This window comes from Dasypus novemcinctus, chromosome 13, assembly GCF_030445035.2.
Source record: "Dasypus novemcinctus isolate mDasNov1 chromosome 13, mDasNov1.1.hap2, whole genome shotgun sequence".
Taxonomy (NCBI): Eukaryota; Metazoa; Chordata; class Mammalia; order Cingulata; family Dasypodidae; genus Dasypus; species Dasypus novemcinctus.
The window spans coordinates 45,717,379-45,731,890 of NC_080685.1; the positions used below are offsets into that span (position 1 = coordinate 45,717,379).

The following is a 14,512-nucleotide window of genomic DNA, read 5'->3' on the forward strand; positions in this document are numbered from 1 at the left end:
CATTCTCCCCCTTCTCCCTTCTCTTTTCCTTCTGAGACTCCCATAACATGTATTTTTGTATGCTTCATGATGTCCCACAGGTCTTTCAGAGTCTGTTCACTTTTTTGAAATTCTTTTAGCTGTTCCTCAGACTATATGAGTTCAATTGCCCTATCTTCTATTAATAGTTCACAGATTATTTCTTCTGTTTGTTCAAATTTTCTGTTGTATCTCTCCACTGTATTTTTAATTTCCATTATTGTGTTTTTCATCCCCATAAGTTCTGTTCCTTTTCAGACTTTCTAATCTTTTTATTCACACATTGTCTTTTTTTTTTTTTTTAAGATTTATTTATTTTTCTCCCCTTCCCCCCACCCCAGTTGTCTGTTCTCTGTGTCCATTTGCTGCATGTTCTTCTTTGTCCGCTTTGTTGTTGTCAGCGGCATGGGAATCTGTGTTTCTTTTTGTTGCATCATCTTGCTGTGTCAGCTCTCTGTGTGTGCGGCGCCATTCTTGGGCAGGCTGCACTTTCTTTCGTGCTGGGCAGCTCTCCTTACGGGGAGCAAGGGGGCGCACTCCTTGTGCGTGGGGCTCCCCTATGGGGGGGGCACCCCTGCATGGCAGGGCACTCCTTGCATGCATCAGCACTGTGTATGTGCCAGCTCCACACAGGTGGAGGAGGCCCGGGGTTTGAACCCCGGACCTCCCATGTGATAGACGACGCCCTAACCACTGGGTCAAGTCCGCTTCCCAACACACATTGTCTTAATATCCTTTAGCTCTATATCTTTGATTAGTTGTTGTTCCAATGTATGTGTTTCCTCTGAAGTTTTCATTTGTTGCCTTGAATGCAATTTAGTTTTCTTTGCAATTTCTTTGCAATTTAGTTTTCTGCCTTTACTAGTGTGGTTTTTCTGTCTCCAGTACCTTCTCCATTAGGGTATACCACCCCATGGAGCCAGATGGCATCATTGTTCAAAACATTTCCATTTGGATGCATAAACAATTAGTGACCAGGTTAGAAGTGTGCACACTTGGCAGCACATTCACCATGAGCAGCTCTTGTTTCCTCTTTCCTGGGGGCTGCTTTGTACATACACATTCACTGACTGCTAGGGCCCCTGCCCTGGGACTATGTGACCTGTTGCTTGTGGAACTCTAAGTCATTGCCGTGTGTGACTCTGTGGTCAGTGACCATTGCAAGGGTGACCAGACTGGAGTACTGCTGCTGTGTGACAACTCTCATGGGACCAAGTGTGAACAAGGTGTCCAGACTGGCAGTCCTAGTAGAAGGTCTCCTACCTTCTTTTTTGGTATTTTTTTTCCTTTGATTCAGTATTTGTGAAGTCTTCAGGCTTTATCATCCTCCAGATTTCCAATCAAATGGGAAATGCCCTTTTATACAATTGTCTTAATGGAGAAATTTCCCCAGTGATATCTCACACTGCCATCTTGATAACGTCACTCCATCATGATGCTCATTGAGTAAGACCTTTCTTAGTTGCTGGCTGTGGTCTTTAATGCTTACAAGTTTGCTTTTCCTTGTCTATGATGAAGCACTTGGTCATTATTGAATAAAATGAGTATACTCACACACAGAGCATGAAGAAAGGGAAACAAAAGTGATGTCACTAGGCAAAGATTGAGAAGACATAACAGGGACCATAACAAAGAAAAAATGAGCAAGATCCATCCTACCAAGCCTAATGAATGGCCCCCTTTGAAAGGTGACCAGTAACGATAGTGTAAAAGGCATTTTAGAACCCACATACTAAGGAATCTGATGATGTCTAGACCTGGGGAGTAAACACAGATGTCAAGACCGGAGGAGAGAAGAAGGATACTTACAAGTCCAGTTCCTTGGTGATGCTGCTCACATTGAGGTCAAGGCAGATCTTGTTGCGGATGTCCCTAGGCTGTACTGCCCCGAGGGTGACATAGGTGGTATTCCTGTTCTTCAGTATGGCATGGGCAGCAGCACAGGGTATGTCAAAGAAGGGAGACAGGGACATGATGATAAAGATGGGAACATTCCGGATCAGCTTCTCCATAAAGGCCCAGGAAGCCGAATCCACAAACTGAGCCTCATCGATGATGAAAATAATCCTTTCCTCTTTCACTGTCTGAACAAAGTGGAGAAACAGAATGAATAGTGTTGTAAGATTTCAGGTTTTTCTAGATGTGTATGGGTATGCATGTGTGTACACTGAGCTTTCTAGTTTGATTATGATGAAAAGAAAGGACCAGAGGACCAGTCAAGTTAAATCTTTTTCTTTCCAATAACTTTGTCTTAGTTTAGATTCCAATAACTTGTAATTTTGATAGAGCTTGGTTGAAACTGGCTGAATCAAGAAAAAGGCAACTTAAAAATAGTAGGATCTTAGGACTTTTGGTTGTCCAAGTTGGTGCCATAAAATGTTTCCAGGGAGTGGAGCTGGCCTGTATTCCCACTGAGGGTCCCTGGCCCTTGTTCACAACCCTATGCACATCCCGCAGGTGCTAATCTATCAGGTGGCAGCCTGAAACACTGAACCAGAACTTGCCCTGCAGGCAGAAGCAGCCTACTTTAACACATACAAAAGGGCACCCAGGAGGGACAGAAAGTCTACTTCATAGGGGGTAGAGGGAACATTTGAATTCCTGTAAATGGGGGAGTTACTAAGGCCAGGGGTACAAGCCCAGGACAAGACACAGATGGACAGGACTTGTACTTTTACCTTGGGCTGATTCTAAGGGAGGGCTAAATTCTGAAGGGGAGCAACAGCCAATGCTGAGCCAGAATTTGATGATCATCCACATAGAATGAACAATTAGAAGTCAGGAGATGAACTCAGAGCAAATATAGAGAGCCTATAATAAGAGCTAACACTTGTTAAATGTTTACCATGAAAGAGGCACTGTCCTAATTGTTTTACATATAATTTACTTATTTAATCTTTGCAGCAATCCTATGAGCGAGGCACTATTATTTCACCATTTTGTAGATGAGGAAACTGAAGTATATGAAAGTTAGGTCACTTGTTCAGGGTTATTCAAGTAACAAGTGATGGACCTAGGAGTTGAAATTTAAATAATCTGACTACAGAGCCTACTATACATGTGACTGCTTTGTATACTGCAACCATGTAGAGGAAGAAAAACAGAGGACCTAGGGTGGAACTCTGCAAAAGTATATAGAAAACTGAGAGAAAAAAATAGAGAGGTAGGAATTAAACCAGGAAAGAGTTGCATTTCAAAAAGGAGACCAATATTATCAAATAGAATGGAAAAGCCAGGTATAATGTGAGCCAGAAAGTAGCCACTGAATTTGATAAGTATAAAGGAGACCACCAGGGTCATTGACAGATGATTTTCAAAGGCAAGATAAGTAGGGTAGGCAGATTTCCCAGGCTAGAGGAAACAATCCAGGGAGGAAAATGGCAGGGTGATGGGGTGAGAACTAGAGAACAAACAGTGGCTACTCCTTTCATTCTCATTCTGGAATGAGAAGACTTCTTGGAACCCAGTAAAGCTACAGGCAGCCCATAGCTCTCATATAACATGAGCAAGAAAAAACATTTGTTATGTCACTGAACTTTTATGATTATTTTATCATAATAAAAGCTGCTACTATACCAAACAGTAAAGAAGATTTATAATGTGAATGAGTAAGACCAACTCAAACACAAACAGAAAAAGATGCTTTGGTGGAAACAGGACAAAAACCAGGAAAAAAATTCACATAAAAATTATCAAATTATGGGAAACGGACTTTGGCCCAGTGGTTAGGGCGTCCGTCTACCATATGGGAGGTCCGCGGTTCAAACCTCGGGCCTCCTTGACCCGTATGGAGCTGGCCATGCGCAGTGCTGATGCGCGCAAGGAGTGCCGTGCCACGCAAGGGTGTCCCCCGCGTGGGGGAGCCCCACGCGCAAGGAGTGCGCCCGTGAGGAGAGCCGCCCAGCACGAAAGAAAGTGCAGCCTGCCCAGGAATGGCGCCGCCCACACTTCCCGTGCCGCTGACGACAACAGAAGCGGACAAAGAAACAAGACGCAGCAAATAGACACCAAGAACAGACAACCAGGGGAGGGGGGGAAATTAAATAAATAAATAAATCTTTAAAAAAAAAAAAATTATCAAATTTATTTTCAAAACAGATTTTTTCCTTTAAATTCCTTTTGTGGGTTAAACCACTTTAAATGTCATTCAAACATTTAACTAACCATTGTGGGGTAGGTGGATTTTCAGAGGAAAATGTGGTGATAAAGTATAGAATCATAGACTCTTAGAATTGCAAAGGATTTTAGAGGTTATATAGTTAATGGCCCTGTCATAGGATAAGGGAACTTTCAGAAGCAATCGAGTCCTTACCCAGTGGGGCAAAATGCATTGGCATCAGTGCAAGAACACATGGAGGAGTGGTCACCACTATGTCATGCCTCCAAACTGCTATTAGAGTGGCTTCCCCACTGAACCATAATATAGAATTCCAGATTGCTGGAAGATCTGCTCCTACAAGTTTCTCCTGTCTCATCCCTTTCCTGAAGCCCCACTCAGAATCTGAGCAAAATAAGAGCTGTTTTTGTTTTGTTTTTGTTTTTACCAAATGGACAGAAGTATTCAAAAATCCTATTCAGGGAAGTGGACTTGGCCTAGTGGTTAGGGCATCTGTCTGCCACATGGGAGGTCCGTGGTTCAAATCCCGGGCCTCGTTGACCCTTGTGGAGCTGGCCCATGTGCAGTGCTGATGTGTGCAAGGAGTGCCGTGCCACGCAGGGGTGTCCCCCGCATAGGGGAGCCCCACGCCCAAGGAGTCCACCCGTAAGGAGAGCCGCCCAGCGCGAAAGAAAGTTCAGCCTGCCCAGGAATGGCGCCGCACACACGGAGAGCTGACCCAACAAGATGATGCAACAAAAAGAAACACAGATTCCCGTGCCGCTGACAACAACAGAAGCGGACAAAGAAGAAGACACAGCAAATAGACACAGAGAACAGACAACCAGGGTGGGGGAAAGGGGAGAGAAATAAATAAAAATAAAATAAAAATCTTAAAAAAACGTCCTATGTACACCTTGCAAATTATCCTTTGGGTCTTAATTCTTTTTCCTTTGGACATAAGTGCATTCTTGGAAAATGCCAGTCTTCTACATTTTCTGAGCTGGTTTTAAGGAGAGGCCAAACTCCCAGAAGTAATATTAAGGTATTTCTTTCAAGTATATTAAAATTTTGAACAGATTCTTAACTTGAGGTTTGGAAGGATAGAGAATGAAGCACTTAAGGATAACACCTTCACGTTCTTCACAGCTTCTTGACAATGTAGTCTAAACCTCTCAGTCCACCTGGCTTTGTAGCAACATGCCCAGCCTCCTCCCCCCACTGGCTGACCCAGAGATACTCTTACTTGCTCCAAGATCTTCATAAACAATGCTTCCAATTGATATTGCTTTCTAAACGTGTTCATTCGGGAAACTTCCCTTGAAATGGGAAACTGTGAAAAGAATTATGAGACTATTAAGTATGGGGAAATAGTAAAGGGAACTACTAACCTGTGTGACTTTGGGCAAGTCACTTTACTGTCATGTGCCTTAAAATCTTCATTTGTGAGATAGTCCATGACATCTGTTCTAGCTCTGATACTCTATGTTACTACGTCTAGTATGTACAGGAAAAAACAGGGCACACTCTGTTTGCATTGGCAGTTACCCGTGGGAGCAAAGTGACTTTGTGGCCCAGACTAGATATGGTGGAAAGGTGAGAAAAAATGAATCAGCTGGTGACCATTTAGATTTCCTTGAATAGGGTATTTCTAGATATCTCCAATATGTGTCAAGAATGTGGTTGTACATTCAAGGAAGACTAGGCAGCCATTTCCTCACCACCTGAAAGTTACAGATAAGAAAAGAAAAGAATAATAAAGGTGAAAAAGAAGCTATGGCATAAAGCATCAGGGAGGAGTTGTTGCCCCTGCCCTATCACTATTCCTTGTACAAGGCTAATGCTAGCTAGTTACCTGGACATGGAAAATGTCATTGAAAAGACAGTAGAACTTTTCATCCAACAGGGTCCTGACTTTATTTTGAAGGTTGGATTGCCGTTCTTTATAATGTTTACAGGTATCCAGACCTAGTACATTGGCCATTAGTATTTGAATGGTATAAAAATTTTGATGGAAGCTGATCTTAGTCAATGCTATAGCAATAGTCCTGTTGATAAGAAAGTCAGAAGTCAGAGTTTTTATAGATATACTTCTGAAAATAAAAAAGGTTGGAGGAAATTGCTGACTCTTTATATTCAGTTGTAAAGACAGAGGTTGTTCAAGCTATCTGGAAGCTGTTTTTTATTCCTGCTACTGATATACTCTCCCATTCCACTAATTCCTAAACCCTGATAATTTAACCTAGCTATCCCCTCCTCTCCAGTCCTACCACCACTGCCCTGGGTTTGGGCTTTCACGCTGTCACCTATACTTTCACAATAGCATGCTATTGTCCCTGCCTAGAATCAGGATCCTCTAAATGTATCCCCTTCACAGAAGGGGCCAGTTAGAAGCAAATCTTCTCATGCACTCTCCTTAAAATTTTTCAGTGGCTTTAATTGCCTAAAAGCATAGGTCCAAACTCCTTTAAGTGACATACAAGACTTTCCAAATTCTCATTCTGTCATTACTTGCCTCCTTTTACCCAGTTTACCCTCCACCAATAACAATCCAGAGAGATTTCGCTGCACATCCAGAGCTGTTTCTCCTCTCCATGCCTTTGCTTATGCTGCCTCCCCAGCCTGCAATGTCATGCTCCCTACAGTTCCTCCCTAATCTCTTATCTTCTGTAAAGCTCAGCTCAGGAGTCAACTCCAGGAAGCCTTCCCAGATGCCTCTAGGTTGGGTTACATATCCCTCCTCCTTTGTACTTCCATAGTAATCTATTGCATGTTACTATGTCCTCACCACACACACTATATATATTATACATATATATATATTTATTTTATATAAAAATAAACTAAGCTACATCTGCTCCCCAGCCACTTTTTTTTTTTTTTTTTTTAGGTACTGGGCTGGGATTGAACCCTGGTGGTCATATCTGCCCCCTCCCCCGCTGTATTTTGATTGTTATCTTTCCTCTGCTCTGTCCTTGAGGGCAGGGATCAGAAAGTATTTGTCTTCAGGCTTTGGTATTTAACGGTTCTTGGAATGTACTAAGTACTCAAAAAGTGGTTGAATAAAGAAACGAATGAATATCTCCTAGTTATTATGAATTATCACCTCAGCAACATTCAAGATATTTTAAAATTGGCTTTTCTCAGGCCTTTCATTTTTAAAAAAAGGAGAAGTGCTGCTATTGCATTGAGCTAAAATCATCGTACGGATAAGGATGAGCGTTTCCCCTTGCAGATTTTGGGTTAGATGGTGAAAGCATGCGGGCACCATCATCATTGTCTTGGTCAATATTACTGTTATTCAATACCATGGTACCTTCCACAAGGGTGCCAGCGGCATTATCCATGAAAGAGCCCACCGCACAGTCCTTGTAGGAAAATAGATAAACAGCAGAGGTAAGTACGTTAACTCAGAGCACAGGCCTATCTTCCAGAGAAAGATCCAGAGGCCTACCATTCTCTAGCTTTACTGTCTGGGCTAAATGGTTTGAACCACTAATTCCTGTGCAGCAGGCTGGGTAAGAGTTAGCTCTGTAATCTAGCTTTTGTCTCAAACCTAGGGCAGTTGTTCTCATAGATTGGCATCACTTAGGAAGCTTTAAAATATTGATACCCAAACCCTACCTAGCTTTAAGTCAGGATCTGTGGAGGTAAGCCCAGTTTCCAAATTTTTGGGGGGGAAGGGAAGGAGATTTCAATATGTTTATCATTAATAATTTATTTAGGACAATTTTATGGCAACCAGCAATTGATAAATGGTGTATAGTTTATATAAAGAAAGTTAGATAAAAAAGAGTAGCATCAAAATAAACGAAACTCTTTAAGGACTTTAGGACTCTTTGGACTTATAGGAAATGATAATTCCAAGATACTCACCTGTGGTTCTCACCTTGAGCCAGGTACTTTAATTCCATTAGAATCTGGCTTTTTCCATATCCTGATAATCCTTCATACATTAGGACTCTGCTACAGCTAGACATCAAAAATTCCTTCATAGTACGCATGAAGTATTTGATCTCCATATCACGTCCTGTTATTTTTATTTTTTAATAAAGGAGGAAACCCAATCAACATAAAATAATCTGGAGATGTCAAAAAACACATAGTGATACCCTTCTAAAAATACCCTCGAAATTTCCATGGCACTGAGTATGGATTTTCTCGAGGTCCTGTGCACTTTAAACATTTAAAAATATTTCTCTAGAGCTTTTCAGTAAACAATGTGGCTTTATAGTTTTATTGATTTCTACAAGCAATGAGGGAAAGTATTGTTATAATGCTCACATAATCACAGAGTGGAAAAGATTGTTTTAGATTGCACAACCGGGAATTAAACCAGGGCTATCTGACCCTAAAGCCAGTTTTCTGTTTGTTTTTTCTATAACATACTGGAAGTCATCAGTAGATGATTACATTTGGAAATAAGTTATTAAACCTAGGGTACCAGGGAGCGGATGTAGATCAAGTGGTTGAGCACCTGCTTCCCATGTACAAGGTCCAGGTTTGATCTCTGGTACCTCCTAAAAACAAAACAAATGAAAAAACCAATTCTCATTTGGGAACAGATATAGCTCAGTAGTTGAATGCCTGCTTCCCACGTATAAGGTCCTGGGTCAATCCCCAGTACCTCCTAAAAAAATGGTTTGGGTACCTGTAGCAGTTTGATATAGTTATGAATTCCAAAAAAAATATTGAATTATGTTTGTAAACTCGTCTGTACCTGGGAATGATTAAATTATGTTTAGGGCTTTGAATGGGTCACGTCAGTAGGGTGTTGAGTCCCTGCCCCTTGGTGGGTGGAAACTCACAGATAAAAGGCATGGCAAAGGACAGAGTTGGAGTTTTTTGATGCTGGAAGTTTTTCATGTTGGAGTTTGATGCTGAAGTCTTAAGATGGAGCCCTGGGAAGTAAGCACCCAGAGGAAAGAGAAGCAAGTCCAGGGAAGAGAGGACCTGAGCCATGAGAACACAGAGGAAAAGAGATGACTTCTTAGACATGGCAGAAACACTGGCGAGAGAGACAGAGTCATTCACCCGATAATCTACAGCTGACCTTGTGGAGTGAGGTAAAGCCTAGAGAGCCTCATAGTCTGCAGCTGACCTTGTGCAGAAAAGAGAGGACCTGAGTTTAGAGAGAAGCAAGACCTGGGAAGAGAGGAACCAGAAAGCCTGAACCCTGGAAGATGTCAACAGCCGTCTTACTCCAACACGTGGCAATAGACTTTGGTGAGGGAAGTAACTTATGCTTTATGGCCTGGTATCTGTAAACTCATACCCCAAATAAATACCTTTTATAAAAACCAACAGACTTCTGGTACTTTGCATCAGCACCCCTTTGGATGACAAATACAGTACCTATATTGAACAGTTAAGGATAAAATATTTTTATTTCAGATCTGCGATGAAGGAAACATGCCTTCTGTAAAAGAGAAAGTACACATATCCTAGGCTACTAAAAGCAGTATCTGTGTTAAGAAGAAAATTTCATGTGCCTTCAAAAATTATGTGTAGTGTTTCTATCACAACGATAACCCCAAAGATAAATTGTAGTTTTTTTTCTGACTATAAAAGTAACACGTTCTTACTGAAGAAATTAAGGAAAATTTAGAGAAGGAAAATAAGAATCACCTTAACCTTAGCACTGGTATTTTTGTTCGTTTTTAAATACATACAACAAGATGCCCTGAGAAATCTGAAACTCAGTTCTACGGTCTTTGAAGACTGAGTGGGCAGGAAAGGAGCTGAAAAACTATTATTTCAGCAAGAAAATTTGTCAAAAGAGCTGGAGACTCATTTGGGACACAGTGTTCCTTCTTTTCAGGACAGATCGCTGAGGAACGCTCCTTTTGTTATACATGGGTAGTATGAATACATACCCAGGCAATTTCTAACATCTTTGTTGAAAACCAGAACCATTAGCCCAAGGATCGATGTTTTACATACAAAGGCTAAGTGCTTTGCTCGGTACTATAAATTTTGTGGTGTGGTTTAGTTAAGAACCAGTCTGCAGATTTATATTGCTGCTTTTGGGTAAAACATCCCCTTTCTGAAAATGAACTTCAGTTTTGTGATAGGCATTTTGTTTGTTGGAATTGTCTGCGTTGGGCTGAGGCTCACATAGAAACTCAGAAGATGAGGCCCAGAAGGCCACGTGGTAGAATCTCCTAGTTCTCTGTGCTTTATTCACACGGAACACATACAGGGAAGACCTTGTGGACTGTCTTTGTAGCTGGATTCTAAAATAGTTAAAAAAAATAAAAATAGATAAAATAAGTTTAAGTTAACTTGAAATACATACACCTTGTTTCTAACTAAACAACACCCTGATATCTGGGATACTTGTATGTATGTATCAGTCTGTTTTATGTCAATAGCTTTAAGGAAAGGTGTGCAGGCCTGCTCTTCACCTCACCATGGAGGAATCAGGGCAAAAGGCCATCACACCAGACTCTGAAAATCTACACATATTTTACCAACGTGTTCTAATATGACTGTCGTACTGTGTCTGCAAACTTGTAGAAAGGGAGTTAGGACTTCTGTTTGCTGTCAATCATTGTCACAGCATACCTGGGATGGAAAGCAAGCCTCCAGGTGAGGGCAAGAGGGCTTCTCCTCCCTAGCCCTCAGGAGTTTGGGTTATCTGAAGACTCTGAAAACCACCTAAACGCAGTGAAAATAGAGTATTGCTGCTGCCCAAACGCCCTATGCAGGTCTGGAGATGGTGCCTTCCTTCAGGCTCTGCCCAAGCCAAGACTCTGGCATAGTGTTCCTCCCAATTAAGGAACAGAGCTTCCTCTGAATTGCCCTAACATAGATATGAACAGGGTTTAACTTAGGATGAAATTATGCTACTAGAAAAGACTCCCTTTAGAATCCACAGGCCAATCTTCATAGGATCTTTTCTCTCAGACTCATTTTAGATCTACTTCCCTGTTTAGACTCAAGTAAGCATTTTTTTAAAAATTATTTTTCTTTTTTTTTTGGTACCAGGGCTGGGGATTGAATCCCAGACCTCGTATGTGGGAAGTGCAGTGCTCAACGACTGAGTCATACTGGCTCCCCTGAGTTGGTTTTTTCATTTGTTTGCTTGTTGTTTGTTTGTTTTTGTTTTTAGGAGGGACTGGGGATGCAACCCAGGACCTCCCATATGGCAAGCAGGCACTCAACTGCTTGAGCCATATCTGCTTCTAGGATTTTTAAATATTTTATTAAAAAAGTTGTAGGTTTACAGAAGAATCAGACATAAAATATAGAGTTTCCATACACCAGCCTATGATAAGGTCCCTATCATCACGAATCAGAAAAACATCAGTTCCAGATGGACTGTAGCTCTAAACATAAAAGGTAAATTTCTGGAAGAGAACAAAGGAAAAATATATTCATGACTTTTGGGTGAGGAAAGATTTCTTAAGAAGAATACAAAAGTACTAACTACAAAGGAAAAGACTGATAAAGTGGGTAACATTGAAATGAAGAACTTCTGTTCATTAAATACAACATTAGTAGAGTAAAAAGGCAAAAATAGAGTGGGAAAAGTTATGACTGGTACAAGCAAATTATAGTTTAGATATTTCCAGAATATATAAATAATTCTAATAATCTGTAATAAAATTACAACCCAACTGAAAAGTGGGCAAAAAAATTATAGACACTTTACAAAAGAAGATGTCCAAATGGCCAATAAGCATCTGATAAGGAGCTCACCCACATTAGGGAAATACAAATGGAAACCACACTGAGATACCATTATATACTGAACAGAATTATTAAAATATAAAGACTGATAAAACTAAGTTGTTGGCAAGGGTGAGGTGCAAATGGAACTCTCATAACAATGCTGGTCAGAATATAAATAAATGCAAACATTTTGGAAAATTATCTAGCATCATCTCCAAAATTTGCACCATTTGTCCTAACACTTTCAAGTCTACATATATACTCAACAGAAATACACACATGTGTTCACCAAAAAAACTTGCATAAAAATGTTTATGGCAGCATTATTCATAAGAACCCCAAACTGGAAACAACTCAAATGGTGTAAAGCAGCAGAATAGAATATTGTGTATTTATGAAATGGAATATGACATAGCAATGAGGGTGAATTACAGCTACACCCAACAATATGGATGACTCTCACAACATAGTGCTGAGTAAAAGATGGCAGAAGTACATCATTTTATATAATGTATAATTCCATCTATATAAAATTTTAAAATAAGCATAAGTAATCTAGGGTGTGATAAGTCTTTGGGGAGAAGGAGAGGGAGAGAGCACATGGGGGTTCTTGGAGCATGGATATTTTTCTGTTTGTTGACCTGGATGGTGACTGTGTGTTCACTTTGTTTATTAAGCTGCACACTTATCGGTTGTGTGCTTTTATGTATGTTTTGTTACAGTTTAATAAAGATATTTTAAAAATCAAGACCCCACTACTTACCCAGCAAAGGGTAACCCTCATTTCTGTTACAGATTAGATAAGCCATACCAAACATGCTGAAAAGAAGAAGAAAATAAAAGATGTTCGTTTCAAAACAGGGAAATGTTGAGGGAGAGATTAGTTTTTAGTTTCCAAAAAGTCTCCTTTTAGTCTCTAAACAAGAGAATATCTCCTGACTCAAGGGTTGCAGATGCCAAGAGGAGGGGAGAAGAGGAGACATTCTTATTTGGTAACAGAGTCCAAACAACTTACACAGCGGCCTTTACCACAGCACTTGACACAATGTTCAATAAATACTTAGAGAGTCTGCATTGATAGTAACTGGCCTCTTCCTGGGGAAACTAGACACCCAGTGTGTGACTCAATAGACTTGGATGTGGTATAGAATACCACATTATGGAAAAATTCCACCAATCAAGTGCTCAAACAGTAATAGCTTACTGTCATTGAGTACGTGCTGTATGCTTGGCATAGTTCCTAGATCTTTACATATATCGTTTCCCTTAATTATGACAAAAACCTCATGAAGAAGGTACTATTATATTATTATGTCCATTTTACAAATTAGGAAATTGGAGGCACAGAGAGTTTAACTTGCCCAAGATCCCATGGCTAGTGATGACACAGGACATAGAGTCAGTACCTAAACCTAGGCCAGGGTGTATACACATTTACTCCATAATACTATCTCTTGGAAGAACCTTGTAGTCAGAATGAATGATTCCTTCTTCTGTCTCTGTTATATAGCACATATCAAAGTTTTCGGTGTAATACATATATGTGTTGTCTTCCCCATTAGATTGTGAACTTCCAGGGCAGAAACCAGGCCTAAGTTAATCTCTGTATCTATATTTCTACCCTCTCTAATCTGCAGAGATGATTAAGAGAGATAATGAAGAGTGCAGGCTTTGGAATCAAATAATCCTGGGTTTGTGTTATAGACTGACTCCATTAATGGCCCCAGTTCTTTACCTCTACCTGTGTCTATGCTCTTTGCTATGTAACTTTGCAATGCCCTCCCACTCTAGGCTCAACCTTGTGAATTACTTTGGCCAATGGGATTTTAGCACATATGACACAGGAAGAGCCCTGAAAAACGCCTGTGCATTGGGGCTTGTTCTCTCCCACTCCTCTGATTTTGCCATGGCCATATGCCTGGGCTAACCTGCTGGAGGATAAGACACATAGAGACAGATTTTCCCATTTATGTCAGCTGAGGTCATCCTAGATTAGCCATCAACCTCCTGAACCCCAGGCATGTGAACAAATTCAACCAAGATCAGCCAAATCCAGTCAAGATCAGCTGAACCCCACATATTTATGAGATAAATAAATGTTTACGGTTGTATACAACTGAGGTTTTGCAGTTGTTCTTCATGCAGCATTAACTGACAGTGTGAATCCTGGCTCCATCCTTTTGCTTACTAGAGGTATGGACAAGTCACTTAATATCTTTGAGCCTCCATTTTTAAATCAATAAAACAGAGATAATAATAGTTTCTACCTCATGTGGTTGATATTAAGGGTAAATTTATATATTTTGTGGTAAATGCTTAACATTTATTATTACAAAATTATTATTATTATTTTATTTATGCAAACAACATTTATTGATGACCTACTTGTGTCAAGTAGAGTGCTAAGCTCAGGGAACATAGGGGCGAATAATAAAGACTCCTGGAACCAATGCGGCCCTGGCTCTGTTATCTGACCCTCTGAGCTCTAAATTCTAGCTTGCTCATAGAAAGAATAGCTCCTTACTATTGTCCATGCTATTCATTCATTCATCCATCCATTAATTCATCATTGAATGCCTACTAAGTGCCAAGCACTGAGGATATAGGGATGAACAAGAAATAGTCACTATTCTCAAGTGTTTTCACACTATAGTAAGTGAGAGCTTTATCAAGGCAATAATTGTGATATAGTGTGATGAAGGTGCTAATAGAGGTGAATGT

At 40.4% G+C, this 14,512-nt stretch overlaps 1 protein-coding gene across 1 annotated transcript in view; it reads right to left on the reverse strand.

Moving 5' to 3' along the window:
- ADCY10 (adenylate cyclase 10) overlaps positions 1-14,512 on the reverse strand; it is a 120,276-nt gene that overhangs the window by 84,946 nt on the left and 20,818 nt on the right. The window contains exons 11-15 of the mRNA XM_012527624.4: positions 12,555-12,610; positions 7,991-8,144; positions 5,970-6,162; positions 5,361-5,447; positions 1,828-2,102 (exon numbers count right to left, since the gene is read on the reverse strand). Of these exons, the coding sequence (XP_012383078.2) occupies positions 1,828-2,102; positions 5,361-5,447; positions 5,970-6,162; positions 7,991-8,144; positions 12,555-12,610 (765 nt within the window). The remainder of the gene's footprint in view (positions 1-1,827; positions 2,103-5,360; positions 5,448-5,969; positions 6,163-7,990; positions 8,145-12,554; positions 12,611-14,512) is intronic.